General features: G+C 42.8%; 2 protein-coding genes across 3 annotated transcripts in view; both read left to right on the top strand.

The window, feature by feature from the left end:
• Positions 1–9,153: 9,153 nt before the first annotated feature.
• On the top strand, positions 9,154–16,637 carry LOC101767151. Of its 2 annotated transcripts, none has more exons than XM_022828817.1 (6): positions 9,154–9,544; positions 9,608–9,661; positions 9,753–10,791; positions 11,922–12,665; positions 14,419–16,336; positions 16,451–16,637. In XM_022828817.1, exons 3-6 carry the CDS (start codon positions 9,778–9,780, stop codon positions 16,579–16,581), a joined length of 3,807 nt encoding a protein of 1,268 aa, XP_022684552.1. In that variant the 5' UTR covers positions 9,154–9,544; positions 9,608–9,661; positions 9,753–9,777; the 3' UTR covers positions 16,582–16,637. The 2 variants fall into 2 exon arrangements, with proteins under 2 accessions (XP_022684552.1, XP_014661164.1); XM_014805678.2 differs by having other exon boundaries at positions 9,155–9,544; positions 14,386–16,336.
• A 1,758-nt stretch (positions 16,638–18,395) lies between these two features.
• The window catches only part of LOC105914977 (disease resistance protein RPM1-like), a 5,869-nt gene continuing 2,743 nt past the window's right edge, over positions 18,396–21,521 (top strand). Inside the window, exons 1-3 of the mRNA XM_012848231.1 lie at positions 18,396–18,425; positions 19,528–20,576; positions 20,664–21,504. Coding sequence (XP_012703685.1) covers positions 18,396–18,425; positions 19,528–20,576; positions 20,664–21,504 — 1,920 coding nt within the window. The remainder of the gene's footprint in view (positions 18,426–19,527; positions 20,577–20,663; positions 21,505–21,521) is intronic.

Here is a 21,521-nt window from a genome sequence, read left to right as displayed (position 1 = left end):
CGTTCACCCATATGCTAGGGTAATACCTCTTCAGATATCTTCCATTTAAAGCTCTTGTGAATTCCTCTCCTTCGATAGTTTCTAGTATGTATGCATTTCTTGGAGCGCATCGGCCAATTCTATACGGCCCTTCCCAAGTAGGTGAAAATTTACAGAATTTGGGATCTTTAGACCCTATGGGCAGCACCAACTTCCATACCAGATCTCCTTGGGAGAATTGCTTGACCTTGACCTTCTTGTTGTACCACCTGGCCACCCTTTTCTTATTTTCTTCGATGCTGATCAGGGCCCTTAATCGTTGACTTGCCAAATCATCGAGCTCCCCCTTCATGAGAAGGGAATAATCATCGGCCGTCAACTGATCTTGAAGTGATGTGCGTCTGGACCCCATCCTTAATTCCCAAGGCAATACTGCCTTGTGACCGTACACCAATTGATTAGGAGATATTTTAGTAGCTCCATGACAGGCCATCCTGTATGCCCATAAAGATTCAGTCAAGGATGCGTGTCACCTCTTAGGCTGCTCTTCTATTTTTCTCTTGATCAACTTGATTATCCCCTTATTGGATGATTCGGCCTGACCGTTAGCTTGAGCATAATACGGAGAAGAATTCAACATTTTAATTCCCAAATCGGCGGTGAACTCTTCAAACTCTCCCGAAGTGAACATTGTCCCTTGATCAGTTATGATGGTTTGAGGGATACCGAACTGATAAACTATGTGGTCTCTCACGAAATCGACCAAGGCGGCCGATGTCACGGTCTTCAAGGGAACTGCCTCCACCCACTTGGTAAAGTAGTCAGTGGCTACTAATATGAACTTGTGTCCCTTGCTTGATGGAGGATAAATCTATCCGATGAGGTCTATTCCCCAACCCCTAAATGGCCATGGCTTGATTATTGGGTTCATAGCCGAGGCTGGTGCACGCTGCACGTTGCCAAACTTCTGACAATCTTGACATCCTTTATAATATTTAATGGAATCCTCAAGTATCGTCGGCCAATAATAACCGTTGTTCCTGATCATCCATTTCATTTTATGAGCCGATTGATGAGCCCCGCACACGCCTTCGTGAATTTCTCCCATCAGAACCTTTGCTTGTTCCGTTCCAAGACACTTGAGCATAACCCCATCAATGGTCCGGTAAAACAAATCATCCTCAAGTAACACATACTTCGTGGCCTGAAAACGTACTCACCGATCCACTTTCTTGGATGGATCTTTTAAGTAATCGGCGATCTCCTTTCGCCAATCGTCGGCCGCAAGCTCCAGAGTCATGGCACCTTGAATTGGCCGATACCCGGAAGCATGTTGAGCAAGCTTGTTGGCTTCTTCATTGTAATTTCTGGGAATATGCTCAATAACCGCAGACTTGAACTCTTTTAACAACCGAAGGCAATCTTCATAGTAAATCCTTAAGACATCATCTTTACATTCAGATTTCCCCGTCAATTGATCGACAATGAGCATGGAATCCCCGAAAATCTCCACTGCATCGGCCTTGACCTCTCTCAATAATTGGATACCTTTTAGGACAGCCCGGTACTTGGCCTGATTATTGGTAGAGGACGCTTCTATCGGCAGAGAGAAATCATAACTTGCCCCCCAAGGTGATATGAGGACGATGCCGATTCCTGATCCGGCCCCACATGAAGACCCGTCGAAGTATAGTGTCCATGGAGTTGGCTCGATGACGGCGACTCTCGGTCCGCAATGCTGGGTTACAAAATCGGCCATAATTTGTCCCTTGACAGCTTTGGCTGATTCATACCTCGGGTCGAACTCTGATAGAGCTAGAATCTATTTTCCAATTCTTCCTTTTAAGATTGGCAATGACAGCATGTACTTTACCACATCATCTTTGCATACGACTATGCACTCTGCTGATAACAGGTAGTGCCTGAGTTTGGTACATGAAAAATACAGAAAAGGCACAGCCGTTCCACTGGAGAATATCTAGTCTCAACGTCTAGGAGCCTTCTGCTGACATAATAGATTACCCTTTCTTTTCCTTCAAATTCTTGTACCAGCACCGATCCGACAGCTTGTTCTTCAGCCGACAAGTATAATCTGAACGGTTTGTCCGCCTGCGGCGGGACCAACATCGGTGGTGAGACCAGGTACTGCTTGATGTCTTCCAATGCTTTTTGTTGTTCTGCCCCCCATCTGAATTCCTGGTCGGGTTTCAATTTCAACAAAGGGGTCAAGGCTCGAATACGCCCGGACAAGTTGGATATGAACCTTCTAATAAAGTTGACTTTGCCGATTAGGGACTGCAACTCAGTTATGTTCTGCGGGGCCATGATCTCGATGTTGTCGCCGACCCACTGGACGAGGCACTGGTGCATTGTAGACGGGACGCAGCAATTCGCGTGTATCCAATCGCGACCGAGCAACATGTTGTAGGACCCTTTGCCATTAATGATAAAGAAAGTAGTGGGTAGGGTCTTACTGCCGATGGTGAGGTCGACGTAGAGTGCTCCACGGGCCGGGGACACGTTCCCTTCGAAGTCTTTAAGCATCATATCCGTCTTGGTCAGATCTTCATCGTTTTTGCCCAATTTCTGGAACATAGCATACGACATGATATTGACCGCAGCGCCTCCATCTACCAGTAGCCTAGTAACAGGTCGCCCGTTGACGTGTCCTTTGAGGAATAGGGCTTTGAGATGTTGTCGTTTTTTATCCTCGGGTTTCTCAAAAGTGGCTGTCATTGGCTCCAAAGCCAATTGTGCCATTTGCTCCTCTATTCCTATTGCGTCGTCCCGATCGGCGGGAGCCATGAACTCCATCGGCAAGATAAACACCATGCTGATGTCAGCTGCCGACCCCTGGTCATCGTCTTCTTCATCATTTTTTCGTTTGGGGCGCCAGACTTAAGACCTGTCGTCCTTCTTATCCATCATCTGCCTCTGTTCTTCTTCTTGTTGTTCCCATTGGCGCAGACGTTGGATTCTTCATTTCTGGGATTTGGTCAAGCCGTCCGGCATCTGGGGTTCACCGGTTTGACCGGCGGTTTTGCATGCTCCTAGTCTAGTTCTCGCCCTAGGGGGTTTTCATCTGACACCCTGGCATCGGCCATCTTCTCTAGCCGATCATGTGCGCTGGCCCTGCCCCCCAGTCATTTGCGCTGGTCAACTCTGCTCCCCGGTCGATCATACTAGTCAACTCTGCCCCCGAGCCGATCACGCACTGAAAGGCGCCGATCCTCTTGTTCGTGCCAGTTTCTGCTGGTCAGCTCTGATCCTCAATCCCTGGAGCGTGACCTCCTGAATGGGTGACTGCTTCGATACTGACCATTGCACTCGGGGCAATTATCGGCTGATGGCAACCTGAGGTTGTTTTCCCAGTAGTGGATGAAGAACGGGCATCGCTAGTGATCTTCTTGTCGGTGCATCATATCTTCAAGGTGTCTTGAACTTTCTTGCTGCCGCTGGTACTTGTTGAGTAAGAATTGGGAGGTGATAGGTCTAGGTGATCTCTCTAATCCTTCGCCCTCGTCTTCAATCCGTCTTTTTCCTTTGACATCCTCAACCGTAGCCTGATTTCTTGGGTCCACGGCGCCGCTTCTCTTAGTCGATTTTGATGTCAGCACCTTGGTCTGGAGTGCATTTCTTCCCGCATCGACCATGTTAGTGGGGAAAGGATGCTAATCAATCTTCATTGGCTTTACTGGCTTTGCCGAAACTTTGAACTTGAGCCTGCCTTGCTCAATAGTTGATTGTATCTGCTGTCAGAAGATCTTGCACTCGTTCGTGTCGTGGGACGTGGCATTGTGCCATTTGCAATACTTCATCTTTTTGAGTTGCTCGGCCGATGGAATCATGTGATAAGGTGAAAGCTTGATCTGCGCTTCTTGGAGAAGTAAATCGAAGATTTTGTCGGCCTTTGACGTGTCAAAACCGAACGCTTCTGATTCTTTCTTTCCAAACGGGCATGATATCGGCTCTTTCCCCTTTACCCATTCTGCTAGGCCAATTTCGGCCTCTTCTTCTGATTCAGATCCCTCCAAGTATGCCACCTTCTTTTGAAAATTTCTCCGTTGGTTGAAAGGGCGCATCTCTTGACCGGACAGTCGGTGGACGATCTGACTTAAGCTTTCGAACTCCTGGGAAGCGTACTTCTCTTTGATGTGTTGCAGGAGACCTTGGAAGGCGATATCGGCCAGCTGAGCGTCAGTTAGGACTAGGTTGTAGCACTTGTTCCTGACCTCTCTGAATCTCTGTACGTAACTGGTCACTGGCTCGTCGCTTCTCTACCTGAGGCTGGTCAAATCTGAGAGCTTCATCTCGTGGACTCCCGCGTACAAGTACTTATGGAACTGCTTCTCCAGATCGGCCCAAGTAACGATGGAATTGGGTGGTAGCGTAGTGAACCACTGGAAGGCCGATCCAGATAGGGATGATGAGAATAATCGTACTCGCAGAGCATCTTGCGTGGTGGCTTCCCCACATTGGATAATGAATCTATTCACGTGCTCCACGGTTGATGTGTCATCCAGTCCCGAAAACTTGGTGAAGTTGGGAACCTTGTACCGATGGGGAAACGGCAACAGGTCGTAGGCAGGTGGGTATGGCGTCTTATACGTATAGGTTTGTACCTTCGGTTTCAACCTGAACTGATCTTGAATTACTTCCGCTATTCTTGCAGTCCAATCCTACTGCTGCTGACGTATGGTCGGTTGAGGAATCGGTACATGTTGCTGGACCGGCGGTGCGATGGCTGGGTGATGGATCAGAGTGTGCTGCAGATTTTGCGGTTGCATGGTTGGCTGAGCAGCCGATAGTTGATGGCGCAAGGGATCTGCCGCTCCATCGTATAGTATCATTAGCGTCGCACCCCTGGGTGCTTCTGCAGAGTCTGTCCCCCTGCCGATTTGTGACGAAGCCGGCTGATATTGTGGGACCGTCGGCTGACTGGCCGACTGGAATGATGCTTGGATCGGGGATTGTCTGTAACTAGTTGATTGATCTGGTCCGGCTGCCGTTACTGGTGCCCCCCAAGGCACTGAGTGAGGCGGCATGTACGATTGGTAGCATGGCGTACCGTTGTACCCTAGGGGTATTGAAGCATTGTATCCTCCATGTTGTATTGGTATCGGCTCAGGAGCCGAGTGAGATGTGCCTGGTAACGCTGAGAAGCCTCTGACTGGAGCTATGATGGGTGGGGCATACGCTGGTCCCTGATACCCCTGAGCTACTCCGCTGACCAAGGAACTGATGACGGCGTTGTATACCGTGTTGGTCATTACTGAGGATTGGTTGATCATAGCCTGGTAAACGGACTGTTGAATCATATCGGACATCATCCCCAAGTTCTCAGTGATGGTGATCTGGCGTGGAGTTGGAAGAGGAGCTTTCTTGATGGTCTCCCCGCTTCTGGTACGACTGAAAGATTGCAAGCATGTTTTCCTAAACTCTTCTCGGTGTCTTGCCAATTCTTCTTTCTGTTCGTCCATGAGATCTGCTTCAGTAACTTCGATGACATTGTCTTCGGAGATCTCGGTAGCCTTCAACATACTGGATGTTGTTTCGGTCCCACCGGGCATGCCAAAAGTGTGTTGGCGCTAAAAATCGGCCGATGATCTTCAGCGTCGGACACACGACCCGGGAGAATCTGCTTAGCTCCTGTTCGGGTTATCGCCCTGGTGCGGTTCGCGCGGCGTGCCAGTCAATCTGACTTGTTGATTGACAAGGAAAGAAACATATTAAATTCTAGGGGTTTCGATCGGCTAAAGTTCCGATCTGTCTCGAAAAGCGTATCAGCAAATCACCCGATTTACTGTAGAAATAAACGGCTATAGAAAAGTCGATGATCACGTAGCAATTGTAAAGAAACTACTAGAGCAGACTAAACAACGCTACAAATACAACACTTGAAATAGATCTAATCGGTTGTATGGCGATAAATAAGAATAACAGTAATGAAGCTGACAGTTGGAATCTCAAGCTGGATAACTGATGATAAAAACTAGAGCAATAGATAAAACCTATAATTCTAGTTAATATCGATAACTGATGAATAAATCTAAACGAAACGACAGCGATGCGCCCGAAGTTAAAGCTTAGATATTACTCGATAAACGGAACTTACAAATCAGCCGGAGATCGTGTCGATGCAGCCCTGCCAGTCCGTACGAACTCGTGAAAAGAAAAGGCCGACTTAAAAGTAAAGTACGAGGAATAAGTAGATTTGTTGTATTGATTGATGTGTTCTTTACAAATCTCTAGAGACGGCTATTTATAGCCTGTTACAACTGATTTCCTAACCGACTAGAATCTATCTCTAATTTTAAATGATAACAAATGTTTACAAATACAACTTGTATCGAAGTTGGTTATCGTATTCCACGGGCCAACCTTCTTCTTTAACTAATTCTTCTTCTCCGGCCCACTTTAGGCCCACATTGGCCAAGCCACTTCAACTTCCAATCGGCCGACCTTCATCAACTCCGTTCGCCAATCGGCCGAAACACTGTAGCGCCAATCGGCTGATTCCCACCTGTAGCTTTTAGCCTGCCGCGTCGGCCAATCTTTTCCTCCCTTGACGCTGATTCAAAACACGTGTTAAAATCCGGCGTCAACAACATGCATGCGAGGAATCGATGAAAAATATTGATTTGTATGCTAAACATAATATATGGAGGATTGGAGGTGTGATACAAAATGGAATAAGTACGAATATGGATGAAAACGTGCATAGTGTAGTTATTAATTAAAAATCAACCACAACTGGACAAAGATAGGTACATATCTATATAAGTATTATGTTGAGGTATTGAAAAATAAGAGAGTAGTAGGTAAACAATTTTGATTATTAGTTAGGAGTTTAATTTTTAAATAATTTTCAAATACAGTAGCTTCTAAAAATATTAGCCCATGCAGGAGCACGGGTTGATGGACTGGTATAATCAAATCAAAATATATTTTAGTTACTTATATTTTTTGTAAACGTAGGGCTCCATTTAGGGCTACATCAAAAGTAAGATTGGAAAGAGCTTTTTGGAAGCCTGATGTGGATCCAAACGGACGCTTAAACTAGCTTATTTCAAGGAGCACAAGTATACTTGCTAGTTGTTGTAATGTTCGTGACCGTATTCGGAGGGACTCAAAAAGCACAAACGTTGTAGCAAGATGTCCAGCCAAGCGTTCTGTCCTGTTTTGCTGAATTGAAAAATATAGGATATATTAGGATGGTACCAAGTATAAACCCCATTTCGAGGTCCGTTTAGCTTTAAGTTTCATCTTAAACTTTTGTGCTTGAGAAGCATATGCCAAGTGCTCATCACCACCTCAGCTCTTATCCACACTACTTTGTTCTCATTCCACATGCTCATCCGATAGACATCATCAGCACCCGTGAAGTGTTCAACGAATTAACGTCGCTGTCCCTCATGTACCTCTCACAGGAAGCTTTGCCGCTGAAAATCCACCACAAAATTTGGAGGCGGCCGCTGCCCCCATGACGTGAGTCTTCTTGACGTTTTTGGCATTTGGCGACCGGCAGTTGGGCACAAAAAAGGGGGCTGATGAAAGGCCTCGAACTTTTGTCAATTTGTGCCTGGATGGTTACACCGATCAACCTAATTGACGCACCTTTTCTCTTTTGGAAATTATATGTGTTGGAGATCTTGTGGTAGGACATATGGATCGTAGTTGTTGGGATTTGTTTGGCAAAACAACGAAAAGATGTGAATGGTTCGAAGAAAAACAAGGCAAAAAGGTACCAAAGAGAGGCTCAAGGCATGCAAAAGGCTACTCTTATGAGTGGGCGTGGATAGGGATGGTTATCCCTGAAAGCTGCTTCTCACTAAATTATAGTGAAGTGGGGGCTTTGTGTGAGGACTTGGATCTTAATCCTCGTCCTCTTTTCGCTCAATCACCAAATATGAGTGACATCAAAATAGGAGGATATAATCATCCCTGATGCTTCACTCAATTCAGTGCAGCTAAACGTCACATACAAGCACACCAACAAATGCTGCTCATTATGGGAAAAAAGGAATCCTACAACTTCTCCATCCACTTGAGACTTGACCTTCCGATTCACCATTTATGGACCATTCAACCTGAGAAAGTGAAGCCCTGTCTTCAGTCCTCATTCATTGACCATTCATTTTCAGAAGCTGCAAGCTGTTGCCTTCCTTCAACATGGGCTGCTGGTGCACATGGCCGGTACAATTAGGAGGCTTAATCACAATCGACAATAATAATTTACTAAGAGGAGGCTATGGCAAACAAGATATCTAATTAGCTAGGGACACAAGGAATGGGGTTTGGTTTTGAAGGGGAGGACCTAAATGGCTTCTACTATCCTTACATTCATCTGCTGTGTATGGTACAAAACATACACTGGTATGGCTGGTTGGCTATGAGAGCTCCTGTATGTACACCATGGGGGGCTCAGGGTTCCTGGCTGTTCACCCGGTGGTGAAGCTCCAGCATCTCCTGGTGGTTGTGGTCCACCGATAGAACTGCACGGCAGTCCCGGAGGGTGCTCGAGATGTCGCCGATGTGCTCGTGGAAGGCTGCACGCAAGTGGAGCAGGTTCAGGTCCGCCTTGAAGGCGATTGCCTTGGTTAGCTCTGCGATGGCCTCTTTCTCCTTGTGCTTGTCCATCAGCACTGGGCACCAGATTGAAGTAGGACAGTCCACATCAGAAAATGAGGAAACAGAACATGAACAGATGAGCTAATTCATGGACTGAATGAAATATATTATGGTTGTTACACCTACTGATCAAGTTGAACATAGAATATGGCAAATCACATTGACTCCTCACCAGCTTATGTTAGGAACTAGGGTAGTTGGTTCGTTAAGTATCTTATTGTTGCCAATGTACTGCCCCGTGTGACATACTGACATCTGCTACCCAATCGCTTTGGATCTAACTGATTGAAAAAAATCTACTCCCTCCATCCCAAATTACTATTCGTTAGCTAAAATGAATAGTAATTTGGAACGGAGGGAGTACTTAATTATTTGCTCATGCATCTTATGCTGTGATGCATCTGTCCCTAGGGCAATAGTAAAGCGGTTTGTTTCAAAAACCCTTTTTTTTAAAAAAAAGAAATGGTGAGATTCCTTTGGCCACCCTTTATTATCCATGTAAGGAGTGGAGAGGAAATTGGCAGGCGGCTGCTAACCGACCCCAACAAGTGCTCGTGTGCAAAATCCCTACTGACCATTTAAGCACCCTGCAAAGTCCATTAGAGGTATCTAGAGTCCACTGCTCCCAGCCAGCATGGGGTACTTCTGAGGAGTGACTGGTGACTACCAAGCCACCACAGAGTGTCAGCGGCGACAGGCCGACCGGGTGCAAGAGTAGTGGCCGCGTAGCTCGTCGGCGAGGGCGGCGCCACCATCTCGGTGCCTACTGCCTTGGAATCACGCATCCACACCATTTGGCCTCAACCTGGCTGGCTTGCCGAGTCACGTCAGGGCGTGTGAGTGTGGGCCGTCCCGTGAGCTTGAGCCTCGCCGAATCAAAGCAGTAGAGTGCTGTATTTACTTCCACGCCACAAGATCTCATAGGCCACAGAAGGTATACTTTCAAAGATCTTCAGTTGAGTATTATTTGTAATTACAGCAAGAATGTATTTTGCAGCATATTTACCTCTAGATCTGCCCCTGCCTTGGTTGTGCGTTCCCCAAAATTCAGGTACTTGCCATCTTGCTGGGTGGGATCAACGCTTGTCCATCTATCCTTTTCTGCCTCGGAGTTTTAGCTTCTAAATTTGAGCCTTGTATAGATCCACGGAGAAACACAGCAGAACGATGGAGGCGACGGCGCTGAGTGTGGGCAAGTCCGTGCTGAATGGAGCGCTCGGGTACGCGAAATCTGCCATTGCAGAGGAGGTAGCCTTGCAGCTCGGTATCCAGCGAGATCATGCGTTCGTCTCGGATGAGCTTGAGATGATGCAGTCTTTCCTGATGGAGGCACACGAGGAGCGAGATGACAACAAGGTGGTGAAGACCTGGGTGAAGCAGGTCCGTGACACGGCCTACGACGTCGAGGACAGCCTCCAGGATTTCGCTGTTCGTCTAGAGAGGCCATCTTGGTGGCGATTCCCTCGCACGCTGCTCGAGCGGCACCGTGTGGCCAAGAAGATGAAGGAGCTCAGGGCCAAGGTCGAGGATGTGAGCCAGAGGAATGTGCGCTACCGCCTCATCAAGGGCTCTGGATCCAAGGCCACAGCTGCCACTGAGCAATCAAGCATCATTGCTGCAGCCATATTCGGTGTTGATGATGCAAGGCGTGCCGCAAAGGAGGAGAGTCAGAGAGTGGATCTCGTCCAACTGATCAACAAGGAGGGTGATGACCTTAGAGTCATTGCGGTGTGGGGAACAGGTGGAGATATCGGCCAAACGTCCATCATCAGGGCGGCTTACAAGAATCCAGACACCCAAAGCAAATTTCCCAGCCGAGCATGGGTGAGGGTGACTCATCCATTCAGTTCAAAAGGCTTTGTCCAGAGCTTAGTGAACCAATTTCTTGCAGTGGAAGGATTTAAAGATATATTGGACACAGAGAAAACCGCGCACAATTTAGTTCAGGAGTTCGATGGATATGTGAAGGAGAAGAGGTTTCTCATTGTGCTTACTGACCTCTGCACCATTGAAGAGTGGGACCAGATCGAAAAATGCCTGCCAAACAACAACAAAGGAAGCCGAATCATAGTGTCAACAACACAAGTTGAAGTTGCAAGCTTATGTGCAGGGCAAGATAGCCAAGCCTCAGAGCTAAAGCAATTGTCTGCTGATCACACGCTTTATGCATTCTATGACAAGGTAATACTTGTATTTTTATTTTTAGTAACATTCTATGAGATCGTTATTCTGGTTCAGTTATCCGCGTATCAAGGATTATATTATTTTCCAACAGCATTTAAGCAATTGCCTAAAAAGGGAATGGATAAAAGGTACTAGATTGCCTAACACATTAATATGCAAATTTACAGTGTGATGAAGTACATAGAGTTTGTATGTATCTAGACATCACCATTTAGGTGTATAGTAAAAATCATGTATCTAAAAAAGCTAAAACGATCTACAATTTGAAACGGAGGGAGTATAAGCTTCCTTGCTTAACTGTAAATTTTGAAGCTTTATTTTAATTATATAAATCTGTAAAGCAATTGTCCCATCTGTGCTTGAAAAGCAACATCCCACTGTCAATGTGAAAAATAATACCTTGTTAAATCCTACAGGATATTCCAGCAGATTTAATGAATGGATATACTAGAAAAATTGTGAAATCACTGCATTTGCTAACTGAAAATCTATATGAAGGGGAAAGATACTGAATTTGTTCATTGCTGTAGTCTATGTTGATCGCAGTATCTCTTGAGGGGAGGATAAATATAACTTGGGATTCATCGTTGAATTTTAGATAACTTGGGAGGATAAATATCTCTTGAGGATAAATATCTCTTGAGGGGAGGATAAATATAACTTGGGAGGATAATTTACAGCTTCTTCAACAGCTAATATAAACACAGCCACTAAACTCTTAAATATTTAGATAGGAGGACACCAAGATATTTTTATCAATAGGAAGCATCCTTTAAACTACAGATTACTGAGTAATAACTGGGTGGGTTTGAGGATTTTAGAGGGAGGTGGATCATTTGAAACCATAACCCTTTACCCCTGATGTCTTCAACTATGACCTTAGTCATTTATGTTAGGACTTCGGCTTATAGATATTAAAAACTTAAGCACTGCAGCAAGGCTAGATTTCTGTTATCTGTAATTTTCATACCTTGTTAAATTGATTTATGACCAATAGTCACTGACTGCATGATTACATAAAAGGTTATATAGTAATTTGGTTATAGGTACACATAACCTTAAAAAATAAAAAGAAGAAGATGAAGTTTAAAGGTTGCTTCCAATAATTGTACTTTCTGTTTGTTCAGGGTTCTCAAAATAAAATAGTTTCTATGGATCCAGTATCTAACTCAGATGTAGCCACTACCAGTACAAATGCCCAAACAATGGCCCCTAGTGAGATAGCAGAGAATCAGTGTAAGGATGTTGATGAAATGAAGGTGCACAAAAAGAGTCTCACTCGCATCAGAACGGGTGTTGGTTCTTTGGAGGAATCTCAACTTATTGGGCGAGAGAAAGAAATATCAAAAATTATAGGATTAATCTCAAACAAGGCTAGCCAGGTGATCTCTGTTTGGGGAATGGGTGGTCTTGGAAAAACCACTCTAGCCAACGGCATTTATCAAAGCCTAAAGTTAAGTGATATGTTTGAGAAGCATGCTTTTGTCACAATCATACGTCCTTTCAATCATGCTGATCTACTTAGAATTTTAATTGGGCGATTACAAGAAGAGTCTTCTAAGAAGGAAGAACTGTTGAACAATAGACCCAGCAAGACCAAATCATTAGCAATGATGGGGGTTGAAGCCTTGACTAAAGAGTTGAAAAGGCTTTTAGAAAAGAAGAGCTGCTTGATTGTTCTGGACGATCTGTCATCCATTGAAGAATGGGACCATATAAGACAAGGGTTTTCTTGGATGAAAAAAACAACCCGAATAATTGTGACTACAAGGGAGGAAAGCATTGCAAAGCATTGTTCCGGGAAATATGGAATAGTACACAACCTTGAAGTTCTAAAAGAAGAGGACGCACTTAACCTCTTCAGCTTAAAGGTAATATAATAGAAACCTTGTCACTTTTGCTTGATTTTAAATAGCATTATTACTACAATAGTCTAGCATTTCGTAGAGATTAAAGATGGTTCTGTCGACAACAGGGAACATATGGGAACATGAAATTGTTTGACATTTGTTTATCATTTGAACAACTGAACCAAGATGATCAATACAGTGATATTCAACAGGCTGTTGCCATCCCAATTATTGCCGCTAATCACCTATACATCCATGATTCATATATAACGTAATTTTTGCCTCCCAGTATATCAATGATGCCCGTTCTCCCTTTTAGAAAACACAAGACCACAAACACCACCAGAAAAAAGCAAAAATGTGTTTTGTCCTCTTATTGAACACAGTAGAGAATGCTTTAATTTCTTTTGTCCTTATTTGTTTAATTCCCTTTCATACTCATTTATCCATGTGAAACAACAAAATAGTTCTCATTTTTCTAAGGATCTTAAGGAAGGTACTTCTGTCATTATATTAGGTGACTTTTCAAATATTAGGAGTTTCCAATAGCACTGTCAACTACCTATTTTATTTTTTCTTTGTTTCATTAATGAAAATTATTTACAATTGACTATGAAGATAATATTATTTAAAAACTATTAATTACCCCCACCCACTAAAACACTGAAAACATCCACGGATCGTGTAGTAGTATTCATTGCTTCATTTGGTTGCTAAAGAAAAGTATTAAATGTCTATGGGTCTTCGTAGCAATGTTAATAACTTGGTGATTTTTACAATGGTTAAAATTTTTTTGAATCTAGCATAATAACAATTTGAGATATTACTATGAAAAGAACATGATGTCATATGTATATTAAATTATTTTCAAGTAGCGCAGCCTACATTTGTTTTGAGTTGTTGCTACGTGGTGTGTCATATTTCACTATTAGGACTAGGACTATATTTTCAGCTATCCAATTTCAAGATATTAACTCAACTTAGATCTAACTTCATACTAACAAAAGGATCAAGTGTTATATTCAGGTATCTACTAGTTGAATTTTTATTACACTCTTATTACTTGAAAATTATAAAAAAAACGAGAATGCAACTTCTGGGTAGAGTAGCCCTAATTCAAAATTAAATTGATTATAATTATATGGTATAAACAAAAGTCAGTTGTCATTTTGAGGCCTCAAAACATATAAATTTCTTAACTTATATCCATATCACCCCTAAAGCATAAGTGTTGGTATAAAAGTGTGGGACCAAATTCTGGTGTTGAAGCCATCTAAAACACTAAGATGAAACTTAGTAGTTCCCTAGTATTTAGGAAATTTCCTTAAAACATAGCTTTCAGCTTTACTGTAAACCGATCTTATATACCTCAGATCATCATATTCATATATGTTAGATTAAAGGAAACTAACAGCTCTCATCAAAGGTGGTCTACTACAGAAAAAAATTAAAAGAATAATGGGCAAGTTTTATGAAAGGCAACTCCCAAGAAAGTTCGTGAAGTTGTGAGAATTTTCAGCAATATTTTATAAAAGAATAATGGACAAGTTTCAGCCAAACTTACAAAAAAAATTTATATATCACCAAGTTTCACAGGAAAACTGTTGTTTCAATATGTGTTTAACACTGTGCACAACCAATTGTGCGCCTATCACTAGCAAACAAAATATCAACAAGTAATGCATAATTATTTATTTTTTTGGATAGGAGTACTAAAATACTTAAATTGCATTAAAATCAGGTATTTGGGAAGGTTGCTGATTTTGTTAAGCAGAATCCAGAATTTGTTGAAGAAGCAAACCAAAACTTGAAGAAGTATGGTGGACTTCCCCTTGTGAAGGCAACAGATTTGATTAAGAAGAATCCCGAGTTGTTTGAAGAAACAAAAAAAATCCTAAAAAAGTGTGGTGGACTTCCCCTTGCAATAGTTACAATAGGTGGCTACTTGGCAAGCCGGCCAAAGACTAGAGCTGAGTGGAGAAAATTGAATGAAAATATCAGTGCTGAGTTAGAGATGAATCCAGAGCTTGGGATGATAAGAACCGTCCTTCAGACAAGTTACGATGGTTTACCCTATGAACTCAAGTCATGTTTCTTATACCTGTCCATTTTTCCTGAGGACTACATCATTAGCCAGAGGCGTTTGGTGTATCGATGGACAGCAGAAGGGTACTCACAAGAGAGGCGTGGCAAGTCTGCCAATGAAATAGCTGAAAATTACTTCACAGAACTCAAATACAGAAGCATGATTTTACCATTTCAACAATCAGTTCACAGTAGAAAATCAATTGACTCTTGCAAAGTCCATGATCTCATCCATGACATTGCCATCTCAAAGTCAATGGAGGAAAACCTTGGTTTTAGACTGGAGGAAGGATGTGACTTGAGTACCCATGGCGCAATTCGTCATCTTGCAATAAGCAGCAACTGGAAAGGAGATCAGAGTGAGTTAGAGAGAATAGTTGATCTGTCACGATTACGATCACTAACCGTGTTTGGAGAATTCAGACCATTTTACATTTCTGACAAGATGAGGCTTCTACGAGTGCTCGACTTAGAAGATGTAAAGGGTCTAAAATATTATCATCTTGATCATGTTTGGAAGCTTCTTCACCTAAAATACCTTTCTCTACGAGGATGTACTGGTATTGTGCTACTGCCAAATTCATTGGGCAACCTGAGGCAGCTCCAAGTGCTAGACGTCAAAGATACTTCCGTAATGGCTCTGCCCAAAACCATCATCAAGCTTCGGAAGCTACAGTACATCCATGCTCGTTGGGGAGCAGGTTATGTACCAAAGGAAAAGGACAGTTTAACCAGGAGGTGTCTTTGGGGGGCGGGTCAATGTGCAACATGTTGCGTACCTCTTCTTCGGGACATTGATGGCCCTCTCCATAAGGCCCTTACAAGGCGTGATGCATGCACTTTCGCTTGCTGCGTGCTTTACCCTGCTGTCATGATGGGGGCTAATGAAGAAGGAGGCGTTATGGTGCCAAGGGGGACAAGAAAACTGAAAGAGTTGCACACATTGAGGGAAGTGAATGTCGGAAGGGGAAATGCCGTTCTACAGGACATCAAAATGCTCACGGGGTTGCGCAAGTTAGGAGTTGCCGGCATCAACAGGAAGAATGGCCCAGCTTTTCGCGCTGCCATTTCCAATCTCAGCAGGCTGGAATCACTATCTGTGAGTTCGGCAGGGAAGCCAGGTTTGCATGGCTGCTTGGATGATATATCCCCGCCTCCAGAAAACCTGCAGTATCTCGAGCTCTACGGCAATCTGGAAACATTGCCGGAATGGATCAAGGAGCTCCCGCATCTCGTGAAGTTGAAACTAGTGAGCACCAGGCTATTGGAGCACGATGCTGCTATGGAATTCCTTGGGAAACTGTCAAAGCTGAAAATTCTAAGCTTGTCTTGGGAATCGTTTCAGGGTGAAGAACTTCGCTTCCGATCTGAGCAGACTGGAAGAGCTTTCGGAAGCCTCAGCGTGCTCATGCTTGCAAACATAGGGTACATCAAATCGGTGAAGTTTGAAGAAGGAATAATGCCCAAACTTGAGCTGCTGCAGATCATAGGGGAAGCAAATAATGAAATTGGATTTTCTGGGCTAGAATTTCTCCAAAGCATCAACGAGGTCCAGCTCAGTAATAACAATGGATGGCTGAAGAAGAAAATCCAGGAACTGCTTGCTGGTAATAGAAACGAACCAATTGTGACGGTGTACTGAGTCTCGTACAGGTTTGCACTTTTGCCATTTCGGGCGACTCTGATCTGTAACCTCTTTATATACTTTGCTGTTGCGGCAGGTTCGAGCACACCTACCAGGCTGAAGATCAGCGGGGCTGCCTTGCAGCAGCTGCCAGCCGCAAGGGGTACCTTGTGGGTGGTTAAAAATGAACCGTTCAACCTGTTTCTACTTACTTTCTTCTGTTATTAGGAAGATGTTTGTACTTGACGAGAATTCCATGATATTATTTGTTGGGCCCATCGAAACACTTGTTCATTTCCTTTTGTTGTTAGCATACAATTGCACATTATCATGGTTTGCAATTTTTTAGGGGGTGTTCATGATGGAAAGATTAGACTACTAAATTTTCGACATGACATTAGCTAAAGTTTATGAAGTGTGAGCTAGTTCATGAGATGAATGGAAAGGTGGGCTCGACGCTAGTGAGGCTCAAGCATGTCGTTTGTGGGTCTAGTGATTTCATCTAGCCACCCAAGCACCCACCCACACACTCTACTGTGTAGATGAAATCACTATGTCTAATTTCGAACTAATAAAGAAGCCCAATACCTTGCAATCTACTATTGTTTTCTAACTTGACTTTTTTTAGGATATCAAACTTGAATTTGATCTAGCCAAATTAAACTCAAAATTCAACCAAATAAATTACTTGATCTACTAAATTAACTTGCTCCGGCTGGTCGCAGTCTTCAAAGTATTGAGCTTCAAATCCCTCGAGCTGCGGTCCTTCTAAACGCATCACACGAGCACATACAAGCAAGCAAAGGAATAAAGTAAGAAAACAGTACACAAAACAGTATAAACAAAGAAAAACGAGATCATAAAACTAATCTACACGTTAGATGAACTCATGGGCGCAAGAAGCACTTAAGAAGGATCTAGGATGCTAAAGATATGCTCTAAACAGGATGTAGGGGCTTGCTGGTGAAGATTTAAAACTTCCAGGGGATTGCGAGCTGCCTCTTCTGACCATCACCAGAGTCTACCTCTAGGAACCTAGAGGATTTACACTTCACACAATACTTTGATTTTGCATGTTCTGTCCTAAATAAGATGCATCCCTTCGGACAAGCATGTATCGGATAACATCTTAAGTGCACGAAGGATTTTCTTTGCTTCATACATGCTCTTTGGCAGAATGTGACCATCCGGGAGCAGGCTACCAAAAACTGTCAGCATAACATCGAAGGCTTCTCGACTCCAGCTAAATTGGGACTTTACGGCCATTAGGCGTGCAATGGCATCCAATTGAGAAACCTTGGTATGCTCGTGAATGGGTTGTTGTGCCGCAGACAACATATCGTAATATGCTTTGTGGTTGGCTCTGGCTCTTCCTCCCTACGTCCCTCATCGAAATGTGCTTCATGAAAGTCATTTAACATGTATCCTACCCCAGCATCATAATCCTCGATGTGTTATCTCACGACCTCATCTCTCACATGATCGAATTCACCATGGTAGATCTACTGGATATTCAACAGGCTGTTGCCATCCCAATTATTGCCGCTAATCACCTATACACCCATGATTCATATATAACGTAATTTTTGCCTCCCAGTATATCAATGATGCCCATTCTCCCTTTTAGAAAACACAAGACCACAAACACCACCAGAACACACCAAAATTGTGTTTTGTCCTCTTGTTGAACACAGTACAGAACGGTTTAATTTATTTTGTCCTTATTTGTTTAATTCCCTTTCCTACTCATTTATCCATGTGAAACAACAAATAGTTCTCATTTTTCTGAGGATCTTAAGGGAATGTACTTTTGTCATTATATTAGGTGACTTTTCAAATATTAGGAATTTCCAATAGAACTGTTAACTATCTATTTTATTTTTTCTTTGTTTCATTAATGAAAACTATTTACAATTGACTATGAAGATAATATTATTTAAAAACTATTAATTACCCCACCCACTAAAACACTGAAAACATCATGGATCGAGTAGTAGTATTCATTGCTTCATTTGGTTGCTAAAGAAAAGTATTAAATGTCTATGGGTCTTCGTAGCAATGTTAATAACTTGGTGATTTTTACAATGGTTAAAAATTTTTTGAATCTAGCATAATAACAATTTGAGATATTACTATGAAAAGAACATGATGGCATATGTATATTAAATTATTTTTAAGTAGCGCAGCCTACATTTGTTTTGAGTTGTTGCTACGTGGTGTGTCATATTTCACTTCGAGTGAATGCCCTTGTACATTTTTTATCCTCACTGTTAGGGACTAGGACTATATATATGTCTCTCAAACATTTTTAGGAGTTTCCACCACCTGATTTTCAGCTATCCAATTTCAAGATATTAACTCAACTTAGATCTAGCTTCATACTAACAAAAGGATCAAGTGTTATATTCGGGTATCTAATAGTTGAATTTTTATTACACTCTTATTACTTGAAAGTTATAAAAAAATGTGAATATAACCTATTGGTAGACTAGCCCTAATTCAAAATTAAACTGATTATAATTATATGGTATAAACAAAAGTCAGTTGTCATTTTGAGGCCTCAAAACATATAAATTTCTTAACTTATGTACATATCACCCCTAAAGCATAAGTGTTGGCATAAAATTGCGGGACCAAATTCTGGGATTGAAGCCATCTAAAACACTCAGGTGAAACTTAGTAGTTCCCTAGTATTTAGGAAATTTCCTTAAAACATAGCTTCAGCTCTACTGTAAAGATCATCATATTCATATATGTTAGATTAAAGGAAACTAACAGCAATCATCAAAGGTGGTCTACTACAGAAAAAAATTAAAAGAATAAGGGGCAAGTTTTATGAAAGGCAACTCCCAAGAAAGTTCGTGAAGTTGTGAGAATTTTCAGCAATATTTTATAAAAGAATAATGGACAAGTTTCAGCCAAACTTACAAAAAAAATTACATATCACCAAGTTTCACAGCCAAACTTAAAAAAAATTACATCTCACCAAGTTTCATAGGAAAACTGTTGTTTCAATATGTGCTTATCACTGTGCACAACCAATTGTGCGCCTATCACTAGCAAACAAAATATCAACAAGTAATGCACAATTATTTTTTTTTGGATTGGAGTACTAAAATACTTAAATTGCATTAAAATCAGGTATTTGGGAAGGCTGCAGATTTTGTTAAGTAGAATCCAAAGTTTGTTGAAGAAGCAAACCAAAACTTAAAGAAGTATGGTGGACTTCCCCTTGTGAAGGCAACAGATTTGATTAAGAAGAATCCCGAGTTGTTTGAAGAAACAAAAAAAATCCTAAAAAAGTGTGGTGGACTTCCCCTTGCAATAGTTACAATAGGTGGCTACTTGGCAAGCCGGCCAAAGACTAGAGCTGAGTGGAGAAAGTTGAATGAAAATATCAGTGCTGAGTTAGAGATGAATCCAGAGCTTGGGATGATAAGAACCGTCCTTCAGACAAGTTATGATGGTTTACCCTATGAACTCAAGTCATGTTTCTTATATCTGTCCATTTTTCCTGAGGACCACATCATTAGCCAGAGGCGTTTGGTGAGTCGATGGACAGCAGAAGGATACTCACACGAGAGGCGTGGTAAGTCTGCCAATGAAATGGCTGAAAATTACTTCACAGAACTCAAATACAGAAGCATAATTTTACTATTTCAACAATCAGTTCGCAGTACAAAATCAATTGACCCTTGCAAAGTCCATGATCTCATCCGTGACATTGCCATCTCAAAGTCAATGGAAGAAAACCTTGTTTTTAGACTGGAGGAAGGATGTGGCTTGAGTACCCATGGCGCAATTCGTCGTCTTGCAATAAGGAGCAACTGGAAAGGAGATCAGAGTGACTTAGAGAGAATAGTTGATCTGTCACAATTACGATCACTAACCGTGTTTGGAGAATTCAGACCATTTTACATTTCTGACAAGATGAGGCTTCTACGAGTGCTCGACTTAGAAGATATATATGATCTAAAATGCCATCAGCTTGATCATATTTGGAAGCTTATTCAACTCAAATACCTTTCTCTACGAGGATGTTTTCGTATTGATCTACTGCTAGATTCATTGGGCAACCTGAGACAGCTCCAAGTGCTAGACGTCAGAGGTACACGGGTATGGGCTCTGCCCAAAACCATCATCAAGCTTCGGAAGCTACAGTACATCTACGCTGGTCGGAGAACAGATTATGTAACAGAGGCAAAGGACAGTTTAACGAGAAGGTGTCTTTGGGGGGCGGGTCAATGTGCAACATGTTGCGTACCACTTCTTGGGGACATTCATGGCCCTCTCCATAAGGCCCTTACAAGGCGTGATGCATGCACTTTCGCGTGCTGCGTGAAATTCCCTGCTGTGATGATGGGGGTTGATGAAGAAAGAAGAGTTACGGTGCCATGGGGGACCAGAAAACTGAATGAGTTGCACACATTGAGGGAAGTGAATGTTGGAAGGGGAAATGCCGTTCTGCAGGACATCAAAATGCTCACTGGATTGCGCAAGTTACGAGTCACCGGCGTCAACAGGAAGAATGGCCCGGCTTTTCGTGCCGCTGTTTCCAATCTCAGCAGGCTGGAATCGCTGTCGGTGCGTTCAGCAGGGAAGCGAGGTTTGCGTGGCTGCTTGGATGGAATATCCTCCCCTCCGGAAAACCTGCAGAGCCTCAAGCTCTACGGCAATCTGGAAACGTTGCCGGAATGGATCAAGGAGCTCCCGCATCTCGTGAAGTTGAAACTAGCGAGGACCAGGCTATTGGAGCACGATGCTGCTATGGAATTCCTTGGGAACCTAGCGAAGCTGGAAATTCTAGTTCTGTCATGGCACTGGTCATTGCTTCAGGGTGAAAAACTTGATTTCAAATCATCGCAGGCTGGAATAGCTTTCGGAAGCCTCAGGGTGCTCAGTTTTGGAGTAATAAGCAAGGTCAAATCGGTAAAGTTTGAGCAAGGAGCAATGCCCAAACTTGAGTGGCTGCAGGTCACAGGGGTTGCAAATAATGAGATTTGCTTTTCTGGGCTAGATATTCTCCTAAGCATCAACGAAGTCCAGCTCGATGTTTACATGTACTGGCGTGGAGAAATAATAACCATCAACGAGGAAGATAGGCGCAAGAAAGGTGAACTGAAGAAGAAAATCCAGGAACAGCTGCTCGGAGTCCAAACCAACACTAC

This window comes from Setaria italica, chromosome VIII (assembly GCF_000263155.2).
Source record: "Setaria italica strain Yugu1 chromosome VIII, Setaria_italica_v2.0, whole genome shotgun sequence".
Taxonomy (NCBI): domain Eukaryota; kingdom Viridiplantae; phylum Streptophyta; class Magnoliopsida; order Poales; family Poaceae; genus Setaria; species Setaria italica.
The sequence above is the reverse complement of the archived record's forward strand: the minus strand, read 5'-3'. Positions and strand labels throughout refer to the sequence as shown.